The sequence below is a fragment of the Lemur catta genome, chromosome 9, assembly GCF_020740605.2.
Source record: "Lemur catta isolate mLemCat1 chromosome 9, mLemCat1.pri, whole genome shotgun sequence".
Classification (NCBI taxonomy): Eukaryota; Metazoa; Chordata; class Mammalia; order Primates; family Lemuridae; genus Lemur; species Lemur catta.
In genome coordinates this window covers 74,565,641-74,577,691 of record NC_059136.1, presented here as the reverse complement: position 1 = coordinate 74,577,691, position 12,051 = coordinate 74,565,641, and the positions used below count along the sequence as shown (strand labels likewise).

The 12,051-nt window shown below is 38.5% G+C and overlaps 1 protein-coding gene across 1 annotated transcript in view; it reads left to right on the top strand.

The window, feature by feature from the left end:
• Nucleotides 1-10,260: 10,260 nt before the first annotated feature.
• The window catches only part of STMN2 (stathmin 2), a 52,614-nt gene continuing 50,823 nt past the window's right edge, over nucleotides 10,261-12,051 (top strand). Inside the window, exon 1 of the mRNA XM_045561560.1 lies at nucleotides 10,261-10,585. Within this exon, the coding sequence (XP_045417516.1) occupies nucleotides 10,567-10,585 (19 nt within the window). The 5' untranslated portion in view covers nucleotides 10,261-10,566. The remainder of the gene's footprint in view (nucleotides 10,586-12,051) is intronic.

Here is a 12,051-nt window from a genome sequence, read left to right as displayed (position 1 = left end):
TATTTCTTACATAAGAAAAAGAATTTGCATTTATTTAGCAAATTAAATTTGGAAAAGGAATTTTTTTGTACTAACGAACAACTGATTATTAAAAATGGGTAGTGATGGAAGAAGAGAGGAAAGAGGATAAAAGGTATTGGAATTGAAATAAAAGCCCTAAAGTATAAAACAAAATGAAAAAGTTAATCTAATTGTATGTCAAATTATAGACATAGACACACACAAAAAAATCATGTCTCTACACAGTATTTTGACTTTTCTTACTTAGTGAAATATATTTTGTGGACAAATAGAGTTTGAAAGGAATCTTAACAGCAGTCTAGTCATTAGTAACAATACTGTTAATTTTATTTTGAAATTATATACACATACTAGAATCATGCAAATATGTAATTAAATTTAATATTAATAAGTAGTAAAATTTAAATTTAATAATATGAAGTAAAATATAACTTTGCCTAAAATTTAATAATTATATTAAATAATTTCATACTTTAACATTATTAAATAATTTAATATTATAAGTAAAATTCAATTGTATTAAGTATTAAAATACTCTATGTAAGTGAAGAGCAATATAAGTTTAAATTTTTTAAAAAATTTAGTTAATCATTTTACCAGGCTGGCATTATTCTGATATCAAAGACAGAAAAGGACACTATGAGAAAAGAAAATTACAGAGGGTGGGAGTCAAGATGGTTGACCAAAGACGTTAGCTGCCAGATCATGTCAGGAAGAAGGAAAAGTTTTAGATGAAAAAGGAAAAAAACAAACAATCATAGACTGGGTATAATTCCGAGGGAAAAGTGCCATAATGTGCCAGAGATTCCATGGGAAGAAGTTGCAGGGCAGAATGAGAAGAGGCAAGATATTGACAGAGATCAACCTGCGGGAGGCTTGGAGCCCAGCGTACAGGGTAGATGGGGTGGTTCTTTCTCCCTCTCTCCCACTTTGACAGTTGGCAGGCTCACGAGCTGCTGGAGACCCTTTCTACCCTCAGGAGCCCAAAAGTTGCTGCCACCAGTGAACTGGGACCTTCTGGAGCGCAAAGCACCAGACTGCCATCTCTCTTGGGCACTTCCTGCCACCGCAGACCCCAGCGGAGACGACAGGTGCCATATTGCTTCTCCACCCACTGTGTGTTTTGTCCTCCCCAGGGGCTTCAGCCCCTCAGTTTTCATCTTGTTCGTTCCCACACAAACCTGTCCCAATTCTGGCCAAGACTGTGAGAGCCACAGGGGCTGGTGGGTCCCAACTTCCTTGCTTTTTGACACAACAAAGTACTTCAGACTTATATGGAATATTCTCTGTCCCAGCCCTGAATCAGCCATATGTCTAAGGTATTCAGAAACCATGACATGGTTTGTTTAAATCTACCCATAGTGTTTATTCTCTATAGTTATATCAATAAATTTGTGTCTCCTCAATATACACCCTTTGGAACTCTTTTTTCTATGTATTTAGATGATCTTCCGATGCTGACCACATGAAAATATGACCTATACTTAGATAAAATAATCCTGCCTTACCAAGGATTCATCCTGCCCTAGTTCCTTGTAGTGGAGAATAGTATTCCAAAAACAAAATCTGGGTGGTAGCTATATTGCTACTAAGCTCATTCAGCAAATAGAGCTAAGAAATATATACTTTTATTACAAATACTTTATATTTTTAAATAATGAATTAAGAAATATGTATTTTTTAATACTACAAATTCGTATACCTCTAACTCCAATCTAACACTACAATATTCTTTCCTACTTTCCTCAACTTCATATTTGTATCTCCCGTCTCCCCCAGTGAGAACTCTGGCTCCCAGCAATGAGATTATATTTACTTATTTTCTTAATCCCACCATATATACAAAATGGCTTCAGAATTTCCACATCCATACTATATAAAAAAGAAACTATTAAGGGGTGTGCAAGATTTTTTTTTCAAATTTTTTTGTCTTGAAGGATATATAATCAAAGCACTGTGTTTAAAAGTTATAAATTGATGGTATTTAAAACCATAACATTTAATATTTACAGAAGAATTCGATCCATCTTATCCTAAAGTTCTACCCGAGCCTTAATGATGATGTAATCTCCATCACAAAATGTCCATAAACTCTCATCTCTTTGCTGACCAATATTACCTTGTTACATTCTGATCTTGTCAAATGTTTTCAAAACCTAATGTCATGTACAAAGTCACACCTAACAGGTACAAACTGTATTTCCTAAAGAGATACCAGTGAACACACTCTAACATAATACACAACCAATACACTGATTATATAGGGAAAGACACTAGTGAAAGTCTGCCTTAGAACTATATTGAAAAGGATAATTTCAACTGTTTCTAACCACTAATGCTGCTTATAAACTCCTGAACATACAACCCATAGATTTAGGCTTCCCAATGCAAACATATTAACTGTCATACATTGTGAATACCCATCCCTACTGGAGATCTAACCCTGAGCTCACCAAAAGGCCTCCAGAAGTGGAAAATTTACAGAAGTAAATAGACAGTCGAAACAGGCAATTGCCACAGTTGCCAACACTGCCAATTGTGGACTTTCTTATATGGCCCAGACCCCTCTAGAAGGCATTAACCCAAACACATCTAATCCACTTGCCTCTATTGAACTCTAAACCCCCCACAATTATTGCTATTACTTACATATCCAGAGCCCCAAAGGCCACCCATGGGATAGAAAGAGACACATGGCTAATAATGCAATTTATGATTCAACTATTTTGTCATAAATCAATTCAGAACCATCACATGATTTATTTAAATCCACCTGGAATGTTTGTTCTTTGCAATTAGACCAAATACATTCAAACAGCAACTAGTACCAACTGATTATTTTTATGTCCCCTTGATATGAACCCAAGAGACTATTCTTCCTATATGATTAGATAAACTTCCCACACTAGTGACATCAAAATGTGACCTATACTTTGTCAAGATCATTCTGCCTTTTTATGGATTGGAAATAAATCCTTACGTTTCTCATATTTGGAAGGAAGCCTCACTTGGTAACTTACCAGAAAATATCCACAACATCAGATATAACTAGGATTTCTTTCTTAGACTGAGAAGTCTGATCCACATTTTATAACTGACTGTGACCAAGCAACAAATAAAATAACTCAAGTTTTAGAAGTTCAACCAACCAGCATAAATTTATTGGCTAGAATAGTGCTAGCTAATGAAATTGGCCCTGACTATTTGCAAGCCAACTATGTATTGAGTCAATACAATAACTAGTACTGGGGTAAACATTTCATAAAAAGTGGAATCATTAATTTGAAAAAAAAAATCCACATAGTTATTTAAGGCTGACCAAACTGATTTATGGGACTTATTCTCCTACTTGATTCTAGGCCAATTAAAAGTTAAATACAAAGTAGGATTCTAAATATTTCTTTTGACATTCTGATTGTCCTCATACCTCTTAAATTTTCTACTAAATGCTATGCAGGTGCTGAAAAATTGCTACACTGCCATTATGTTAGGCTGACACCTAGCTATGTGTTAGTCCATTTGGGATGCTGTAGCAAAAATATCATAAACTGGGTATCTTATAAACAGCAGAAATTTATTTCCCACAATTCTGGAAACTGAAAACTCCAAGATAAAGACACTGGTAGATTTGATGTCTGGTGACAGCCTGCTTTTTGGTTCATAGATGGCACTTCTACCTGTGTCCTCACATGTGAAAGTGGAATGGGAGCTTTCTCGGGCTTTTTTTATAAGGGCACTAATCCCATTCATGAGGGAATCCACCTTCATGACCTAATCATCTCCCAAAGGTGCCACCTCCTAGTACTATTACCTTGGGCTTCAAGATTTCAACATATTAATTGGGGGTGGAGGGACATAAATATTCAGTCCATTTCAATGCTGCATCAAAAAGACTGAAGCCATCACAGCTCACTCAGAAGATTTTGACCAAAAGTGGGACAAAGGTATTAATTATAACAGAGAAATGGTGCAGACTTAACTACAGCAAAGAGTTCAGCAGAAGTCCAGCAGAGTTCAACAATAGCCACACCCAGAAACAAAACATACCACTTGCTGTCACCTTCTGTCACAGTATTTCTCAGAAGATTCATAAGTAATGTTACCTTCCCTGATAAATGCCAGTCTGCTCTGGGGGAAATGCTCTCCCTGATAAGTTTTAACTAATACCCATGGACAAAAAATATCTCACTGGTCCTCAGGCTCCTGTGGGTTTTGCTTTTTCATAAACCCTCCCTTGCCTTGGTTCCCCAACTGATCTTCAGCACACGTCAATAAATATCAACCGTGCTTTTAATTAAACTGACTATATCAGAGTTATTCTTTGAGGAGATGATTTTGAATCTAATCAAGCCTCAAAAGTTGATTTGCATTTGCAGGGACACAGGAACAAGTTAACTGATTACATTGGAAGCAAATAGTCACATCGAGAATGTAAGAAGTTCATAGGATAAATGACCTAGTTTCTATACTAAGTCAATGACAGGAATTTGAAAAATGAAGGGAGGACTGGTCCACATTTAAAGAGATTTAAAAAACATAAAAGGGAATAGAATGAGTGGACCATATTTGGGTCGTAATTTAAACAAAACAGCTCTTTAAAAAAAATACATTCTTTAGATAATCCTGAAAATGTGATTTATGAACCAGGTACTAGATGATACCAATAAAGTATTATTAAAATTAAGTGTAATAATAGAATTGTATTTGTGTAAGAAAAGGTTCATGTTTTTAAAAGAATCTTAAGTATGCAAGAGTGAATTTAAATGATGTCTGAGACTTCCTTTTAAAGAATTCAGCAAAGATGAAAAGAAAATAAAAAGAAAAAGAAGCAATAAAATCTTTGTAAATTTTTAACTTAATTGATACAAGTTCATTATTTGCTCTCTCTTGTCCATTTGAAATAGTTTATGACAAAAAGTTAAATACAGTATTTTTATATTTTGATGTAAATATTTAATATAAAAGATTTAGGGATATACATACAACCCACAGTAATTAAAAATCTATTAGAGTCTTCTTTTCAAAAGAGGACATTTTCTGTACATTCTAAATAAACCCAAATAATGCATCTGCAAATCTATGGGCAATTTCTTTTTTGCCACAATAGGCAGCATTTGCTGCCTAACTGTACGTTGCTTCATTTTTGCTGAACTAACTAAAAATTTAGGTGTAGTTTCTTAGCCTATGATTCAGGAAGCAATCAAAAAAAAGAAGAGTCATTATATATGTGAAGAGATTTTTTTAAAAAGTGGAATGAGATTCTGTTGTATATAGTTGAGTTCAAGGCTAATGTTACTGTCAAACTGAATTTTTGATAAAATGGATTTTTAAAAATATGACCTACATCTATTAATTCAATTCCATTTGATAATACAGCAGGATGAGAGTGGAGAAAGTTCAGAGGGTCAGAGAATGAGTTAATAAATGACTAATGGGAAAATCTCCCTGGAAGGCAGTATAATAAAATGCTTTTTCTTTTCTTCTTCTGTAAATCCTTCCCTTCCAGCTTGATTTAGAAAAACAAAGTTCCTAAGCAAACTAATGTTACTGTATGTATACTGCAATGCCCATAGTAGGGCTTCTGTTTAAAAAAATAAAATAAATTATCGCACTATTATTAAAAATAAATAGAAGTGAATCACACTTCTCCTAGATTTCTCTTCCAGGCACTTCAGTGTTGTCTCCACTGTGTTCTCACTCAATGGTTGTAAACTAAGATGGTAAGTGAAATCCCAAAGGAAACCAACTTCCCAGCTTCAATGGTGTCCAACTAATGTTCTCCCTGGACTCAAGCTGTAAATCAACTCATGGAGAGAAGGAAAAAGTTACAGTAATTACTGCCAAGATAGCAAATAGTTTTTCAACACCACCAATTTAATGTAAAGATTTGGATTCTTAAGTTTATATCAATCCCTTCTTATGATTAGAGCAAGTTCATTTCCAGGAAAGTTCAATTATAAAACCATCAATAGGATTTACTAATTTCAATAAGTCATTTTGCTTCAGGGGTGAATTATACTAATTACTAATATATATAAGTCCCATTTGGACATGAAGAAAATCCTACGTACAGAAAAGAACATAATAATTAACTAGGCATTTTTCATTTTAAATAACTAATTTAAGAGGAAAACAATAAAACATGTTCATTCTCTGTTTTAGAAATAATTCTACCACATTGGCAAATTCCTGTACGATACAAATTTCATTGTTAATAAAGAATACTAGCTCTCTCTCCTTGGAATGACTTTCCTTTTGAATAAACCATACTGAACAGTAGAACTGTTAAAGGACATATGATCCTTTTTATTTTATGTTTCATTAATCTTTAAGGATTTAAATATGGCAAAATAATCAAAACATTAGTCAATTAACTATTTTTTCATGTGTATATTTTAGATGCATCTCTACATATCTTCGGCTATAACTGCATTATATATTCTAAATTTCTAACTACCTAAAAAAATTCTGTGGCTTTTATATCTCAAATTTCCCTTGTAATCAACTAAGGTCAAATTAAAACAGTTAACTCTAACAATGTTTTCCATATCTCACTAACTTTTAATAATTGTTTTAGGATTTCTCCGAGATGCTTGATTATTAATAGCAGAAAATCATATGACTATATTAGATGACATCAGCTAATCCTCCAAAGCCACTGTTCCTCTTCCAGTTTGGAAAGAAATCAACACCTCAGGCCTCCTTGCTGAGACAATACACAATAGGCTATAACTCCATAGTAATTAAAATTTCTGTTAACAAGTCTTTGATTTCCATAGCTTAAGCTTAGTGCTATTAAAGATAACAAAAATTTACAAGGCCCTTCTACTGATGTGAGCTCTACTCACTTATGTTCTTTTGGGAATGGGGCAGGATATAAGTAAATAAACACTAGTAAACACCCTAATACCTGCTCCCAACTTGAGCTAAGCCAAGAGGCGTGGTTGAAAGCAACGATATGGCTTCACTGGATTCACTCATCTTGAATCATTTTCAACAGTGTATTATTTATTGTTATTATTATTTCACAAGCATTTATTGACTATCTACCATGTGATCATGAAGCCAACCACCAGGAAAGATATAAAGATATACACTACTAAGCCTCTACCCTTAAAAAGTTTAAACGTATTGGAAGCCATACCCATAGTAATTGTATTTTAAAATTTATTAAATATCCATGGTGATTTAGGCAGTTATACATGATAACCCTTTAATCTATCCAAATCCGTGTAAGATAGGTACTATTGTCCTTATTTTACACCATACAGATCTAGTACCTACTTTAATCTGGGTGTCCACCCATCCCCATCAAAACCATTTGCTTCAGGGAAAGTTGATTGTCAACTCCAGACCTCTGGGATCCACTCTACCACTATAGTTAGATGAGCCAACAAATGCTCTTTTATTATCAGAGCAAGTTTGGGTTATTTTTTCCTATTATTTGCAACTAAAGTTACTCTCACTGATATTAATACATAGAGTGATAGTCACCTCCAAAATTAATAATATTTTCTTAAAATGAGTGTTACATTTGTCTTCATTTTGTATTTTTTAGACATAAAGGGAAAGTTTGACTAACATTATATAATAATATAAAAGCCTGAAACTTCATTAAATCAATATTTGTTGAATAAATAAATTGGCTGCAGAAACAAGTGAATAAACTACTAAATATCAAATAATTTTTATGTTCCTATTTTGCCCTTATTCTCCCAGGCCAGTATGCATGATAGCACATTGTAATGTTAAGAGAAAATAAGAAACAATAATTGATAATGACACAGCTCTTTGAATTTATTTAGTTTTTCTAAGCCAGTTGACAATAGCCTGCTACCTCTATGTTCTGTAGTAAGTCATATTAACCTATTCCTTTGCTTGTTTGACATTATTTGAAAATCATACATAACTGAAGTTAGGTGTCTAGCACCCAGAAAGGCAGAAATAGAAGAGAGTCACACATTTGACACTTGGGCCTGTATATATTGACCTCTCATACTTCCATCCATCAGTAAGTAATATTCATCAGAGAATGAGAGATTAGGACAGTGGCATAATTGTTTTCTTTTGTTTTCCTCATAGTGATCAAAAGTGCAATAGATATCATTCAACTGCCCACTGTAGTTGTTACAGACATTAATGGCATGACTTAGGGCCCTCCTTCTCCGAGGAAACTGAAAAATATGTAGAGATGACACACAGCCTGAGGGGAAAGGGCATGCTGGGGACAAGAGGAATACTCTAACGATATTAGTCACACGTACATGCTGAAGATCCTGCATCTCATGATTGATAACTACTCCAGTAAGAGGGAATTAACTAACTCTCACATTTAAAGTGGGAATGGCTGCAGAGAGGGAGAAAATGGTTACGTATTCCCAGACACTGCCGACTTCCATATCACTCTCTTGCTGTGTCATAGTCACAGACCTGTACAATGACAGGAACAAGCATTTCTAATCTTCCTGTTCAAGAAATAATTTTATTGATCTCCACTTCATCTCTTATTTTCACCATGATTCAGCAGTTCAGAATTGCTTCAATTCCAGTAGCTTCCTATCATTCAGCAAGATGTCCACAGGGTTAAAATGTCTTACAAGTTAATAGGAGGTGAAGAAATTTATTTCAGCACCAAGGAGAGTGCCCTGCTATTTTCAGATGGTTTTATGTACTGGAAACTGTATACTATTCCTGAAGATAGAAAGAAATTTTGAAGTGTAGTTTGATAGAAAGCTCCTAAGAACTTATTTGACTAATGAGAAAATTCCCAATCATTTCTGTTCATGATTGCGACAATGTGCTATTCTTTCAGTTTTCAAATACACTGGAATTAGCAATTCTTCACCTATCCTTTTAATATCAAAACCATAATGTCTGCATGGATTTAGATTGATTCCATGAAGTCTCAGAACTGTTTCATTAACAGTGATTAAAAGCTCCGTGAGGCCAGGCATGGTGGCTCACACCTGTAATCCTGGCACTTTGGGAGGCTGAAGCAGGAGGATTGTTTGAGGCCAGGAGAGACCAGCCTGAGCAAGAGTGAGAGCCCATCCTTACAAAAAAAAAAAAAGAAAAGAAAAGAAAAATTAGCCAGGCGTGGTGACACACACCTGTAGTCCTAGCTACTTGGAAGACTGAGGCAGGAAGGTCGCTTGAGCCTAGGAGTTTGAGGTTGTAGTGAGCTATGATGATACCACTGCACTCTAGCCTAGGTGACAGACCAAGACTCTCTCCAGAAAAAAAAAAAACAAGAAAGCTCTGTGACAGCAAGTCCTAACTTTTCCTCACTGCTGTATCCTCACAGCTGTGCACGTGGCAAATGGTCAATAAATATGTGAGTCCAGTGAAAGAATGAATTAAAGACTAACATATATTAAGTAGGAAGGAATAAATTAACGAATGTCTTGTTTGCACTTTTTGCAACTAGTTTCAAAGATCCTCACATACCACATTGCTCAGTCTGAAACTTGAAGACATCTTTTCTTGGCCCAGATTAATGGAGTCTCTCTGGATCTCAGAAAAATCACGCTCCAGACCTCGCCCTTCATCTCTTCTAAGTTTTCAATGTAAAGCGTTCTCCTTAGAGCCCTGAAAAGGTCACTAAGGCTTCAATCTGTGTAATCCTACACCTCTGGGGCAGCATGGCATTCACCCCAATGCCTAAACCAGCCAGATAATGGGTTCTGCCCTGTTACCAGATGGACAGGACACAGGCACCAGAGGCTAAATTTTCATCCTCTTCCACCAGCTCCCCAGGTGGACCGTAATTACCATTCCTGTTCCTGAGCAGCAGGCAGCCCCTTCCTCTTTACCCGGGGAGAAAACACTAGGCCTCCCTCTCCTGAGAGACCTTCAAGAGTTCAGAGACATTTCAGTGCAACTGGGATAGAACATAAAGGATGATAATGCAAGCCTGCTCTCTAAGCTGCCACCACAGCCAGATATGGGGTAGCCCTGGGAGACTAGAATCTACTAAGGCCTGTGCCAAAGGTGAAAGAGAAAACATGAAAAAGTAAAAGCATAATGTTTGAACAGAATTTTCCAACAGCCAGCATATTGCGAGGACCTCTCAGGTCTCTGAGTCCTTTTCCAGTGAATTGTGCAATGAAACGTGTGAACAAAGTCAAGCCTACTGGCTCCCTGGTAGGCACAGCCCAGTTCTTAGCTCTTAGGAGGCTTCAGGGCTAAGGCTCCACGCTACTTGGACTGTACTATCAGGCCCCCAAAATGGGGGGGAGCCGCCAGCGAAGGACTCATTTCCATTTCAAACTGCATTCTGGTACTTTGTACTCCCGCACCATTGGCCGATCAATATTTAATGCTTGGAGATTCTGACTCTGTGGGAGTCATGTCAGGGGACCTTGGGAGCCAATCTGCTTGAGCTTCTGAGTGATAATTATTCATGGGCTCCTGCCTCTTGCTCTTTCTCTAGCACGGTCCCACTCTGCAGACTCAGTGCCTTATTCAGTCTTCTCTCTCGCTCTCTCCGCTGCTGTAGCCGGACCCTTCGCCTTCGCCACCGCTCAGCATCTGCACATCCCTACAATGGCTAAAACAGCAATGGGTAAGGCATCGCGCCTCGCTCTCCGTTGGCTCTACCTGGAGCCCACCTCGCACCTTCTCCCTTAGAGCTCTGAAGGCATTCTGAGATATTTTATAAAGAAAAAGACGTTAATGATAATACAGGACCAGAAAGGACAGAGGCAGCTCTGTGGGAGGTGGGAGGGCAGAAAGGGGGTTTTTGGAAATCTGAAGCAAAGAATTTCTTTTAAAAGGTAGAAGCAGGTAAGTTGCCCTCCCATGAGTAGGAAATTTATTTATTTTTTAATATTTCAAATTAGGGCTCAATCGTGAGGGGAGGGAGCTCTAGCTACCTTAACTGTTTGTCTTAAATGGGGCGAAGGGACATTTTGAAAAGTGCTTTCTAACGACCTTTATTTCTTCTCTAGTTTAAAAAGAAAATGGGGAAGGGGAAGGGAGAGGTTGGGAGAAAGGAAAAAGAAAAATGCCAAGTCAAAGTGGTCCCATCTAGGCTGTTTGAAAGATGGGTGGAGACGATGCGGGGGTTGGGGGGAAGAATACATTTTACGGTATTGTCTGGTAGGAGAAACCGCTAGTCCTGGGCGCGGTGCGGGGAGGTAAGGCGGGGGGTGGGGGCGAGTCGGACCTCTGCTCCTTTGTTTTAGGGAAAGGGAGGGGAAGGGAGAGAGCAAGTCGCGGAGGGCGTGCGGGGCGCGGGTGGGCAGCTGCAGGGGCGGGGAAGCGCGCGACGGGGAGGGGTGGAGGGACAGCGGCGAAGGCGCTGGGGTGGGGTTTCTTTGTGTGCGGACCGGCGGTCCCGGGGGGAGGCACCTGCAGCGCTGGGCGCACAATGCGGACAGCCCCACCCTGTGCGGAACCGCGCCGCCCCGCCCCCCGCCCGGCGCTGCATCTTCTAGCGATGGGGGTCGGATGGGGAGCGCAGCGTGACACCAGGGGCCCAGCCCTGCGGGGACGGCAGCGCCACGCCCCGCGCTCCTGACTCCCGGCCGCAGCTTCCAGGAGAGACCTGTCCACTGACCCCGCCCTGCCCACCCTGGCCTCATTGTTCTGTCTTAGAGAGAGGTGGGAAAAGTGGGTTAACATTTTTCTTTTCAGAACCACATTACATAGGATGCTTAGACATCGACACGGATACAGGCGTCTTTGAACTCCTGTGATTGTTTTTTTGGGAAAAGCTTCTGGAACCTAGTTATGTGTATATATAATAATACAGATAAAGACATGTGATATAAAGCAAAAGGAGGTCAAGGTTTTAAGTTGAGCCACGTGAAATTTCCGTTTTGTGGGTCAGACGGGGCCAAATATTGACAATTTCACAGACTTAACCAATGTCGGAGAGACAGAAAGATAGCAGAGGCAGAGAGACCGAACAAGATTCCCGATTCAGGGCCTTCGTCCCAAGTCGGTCGCGCGCCTCGCCTGCAGTGCTCCCGGGTTCCAGCTCGGCTGCCCTGGGGCGGACGGGCAGGGAGGGGCCCGCAATCCGGC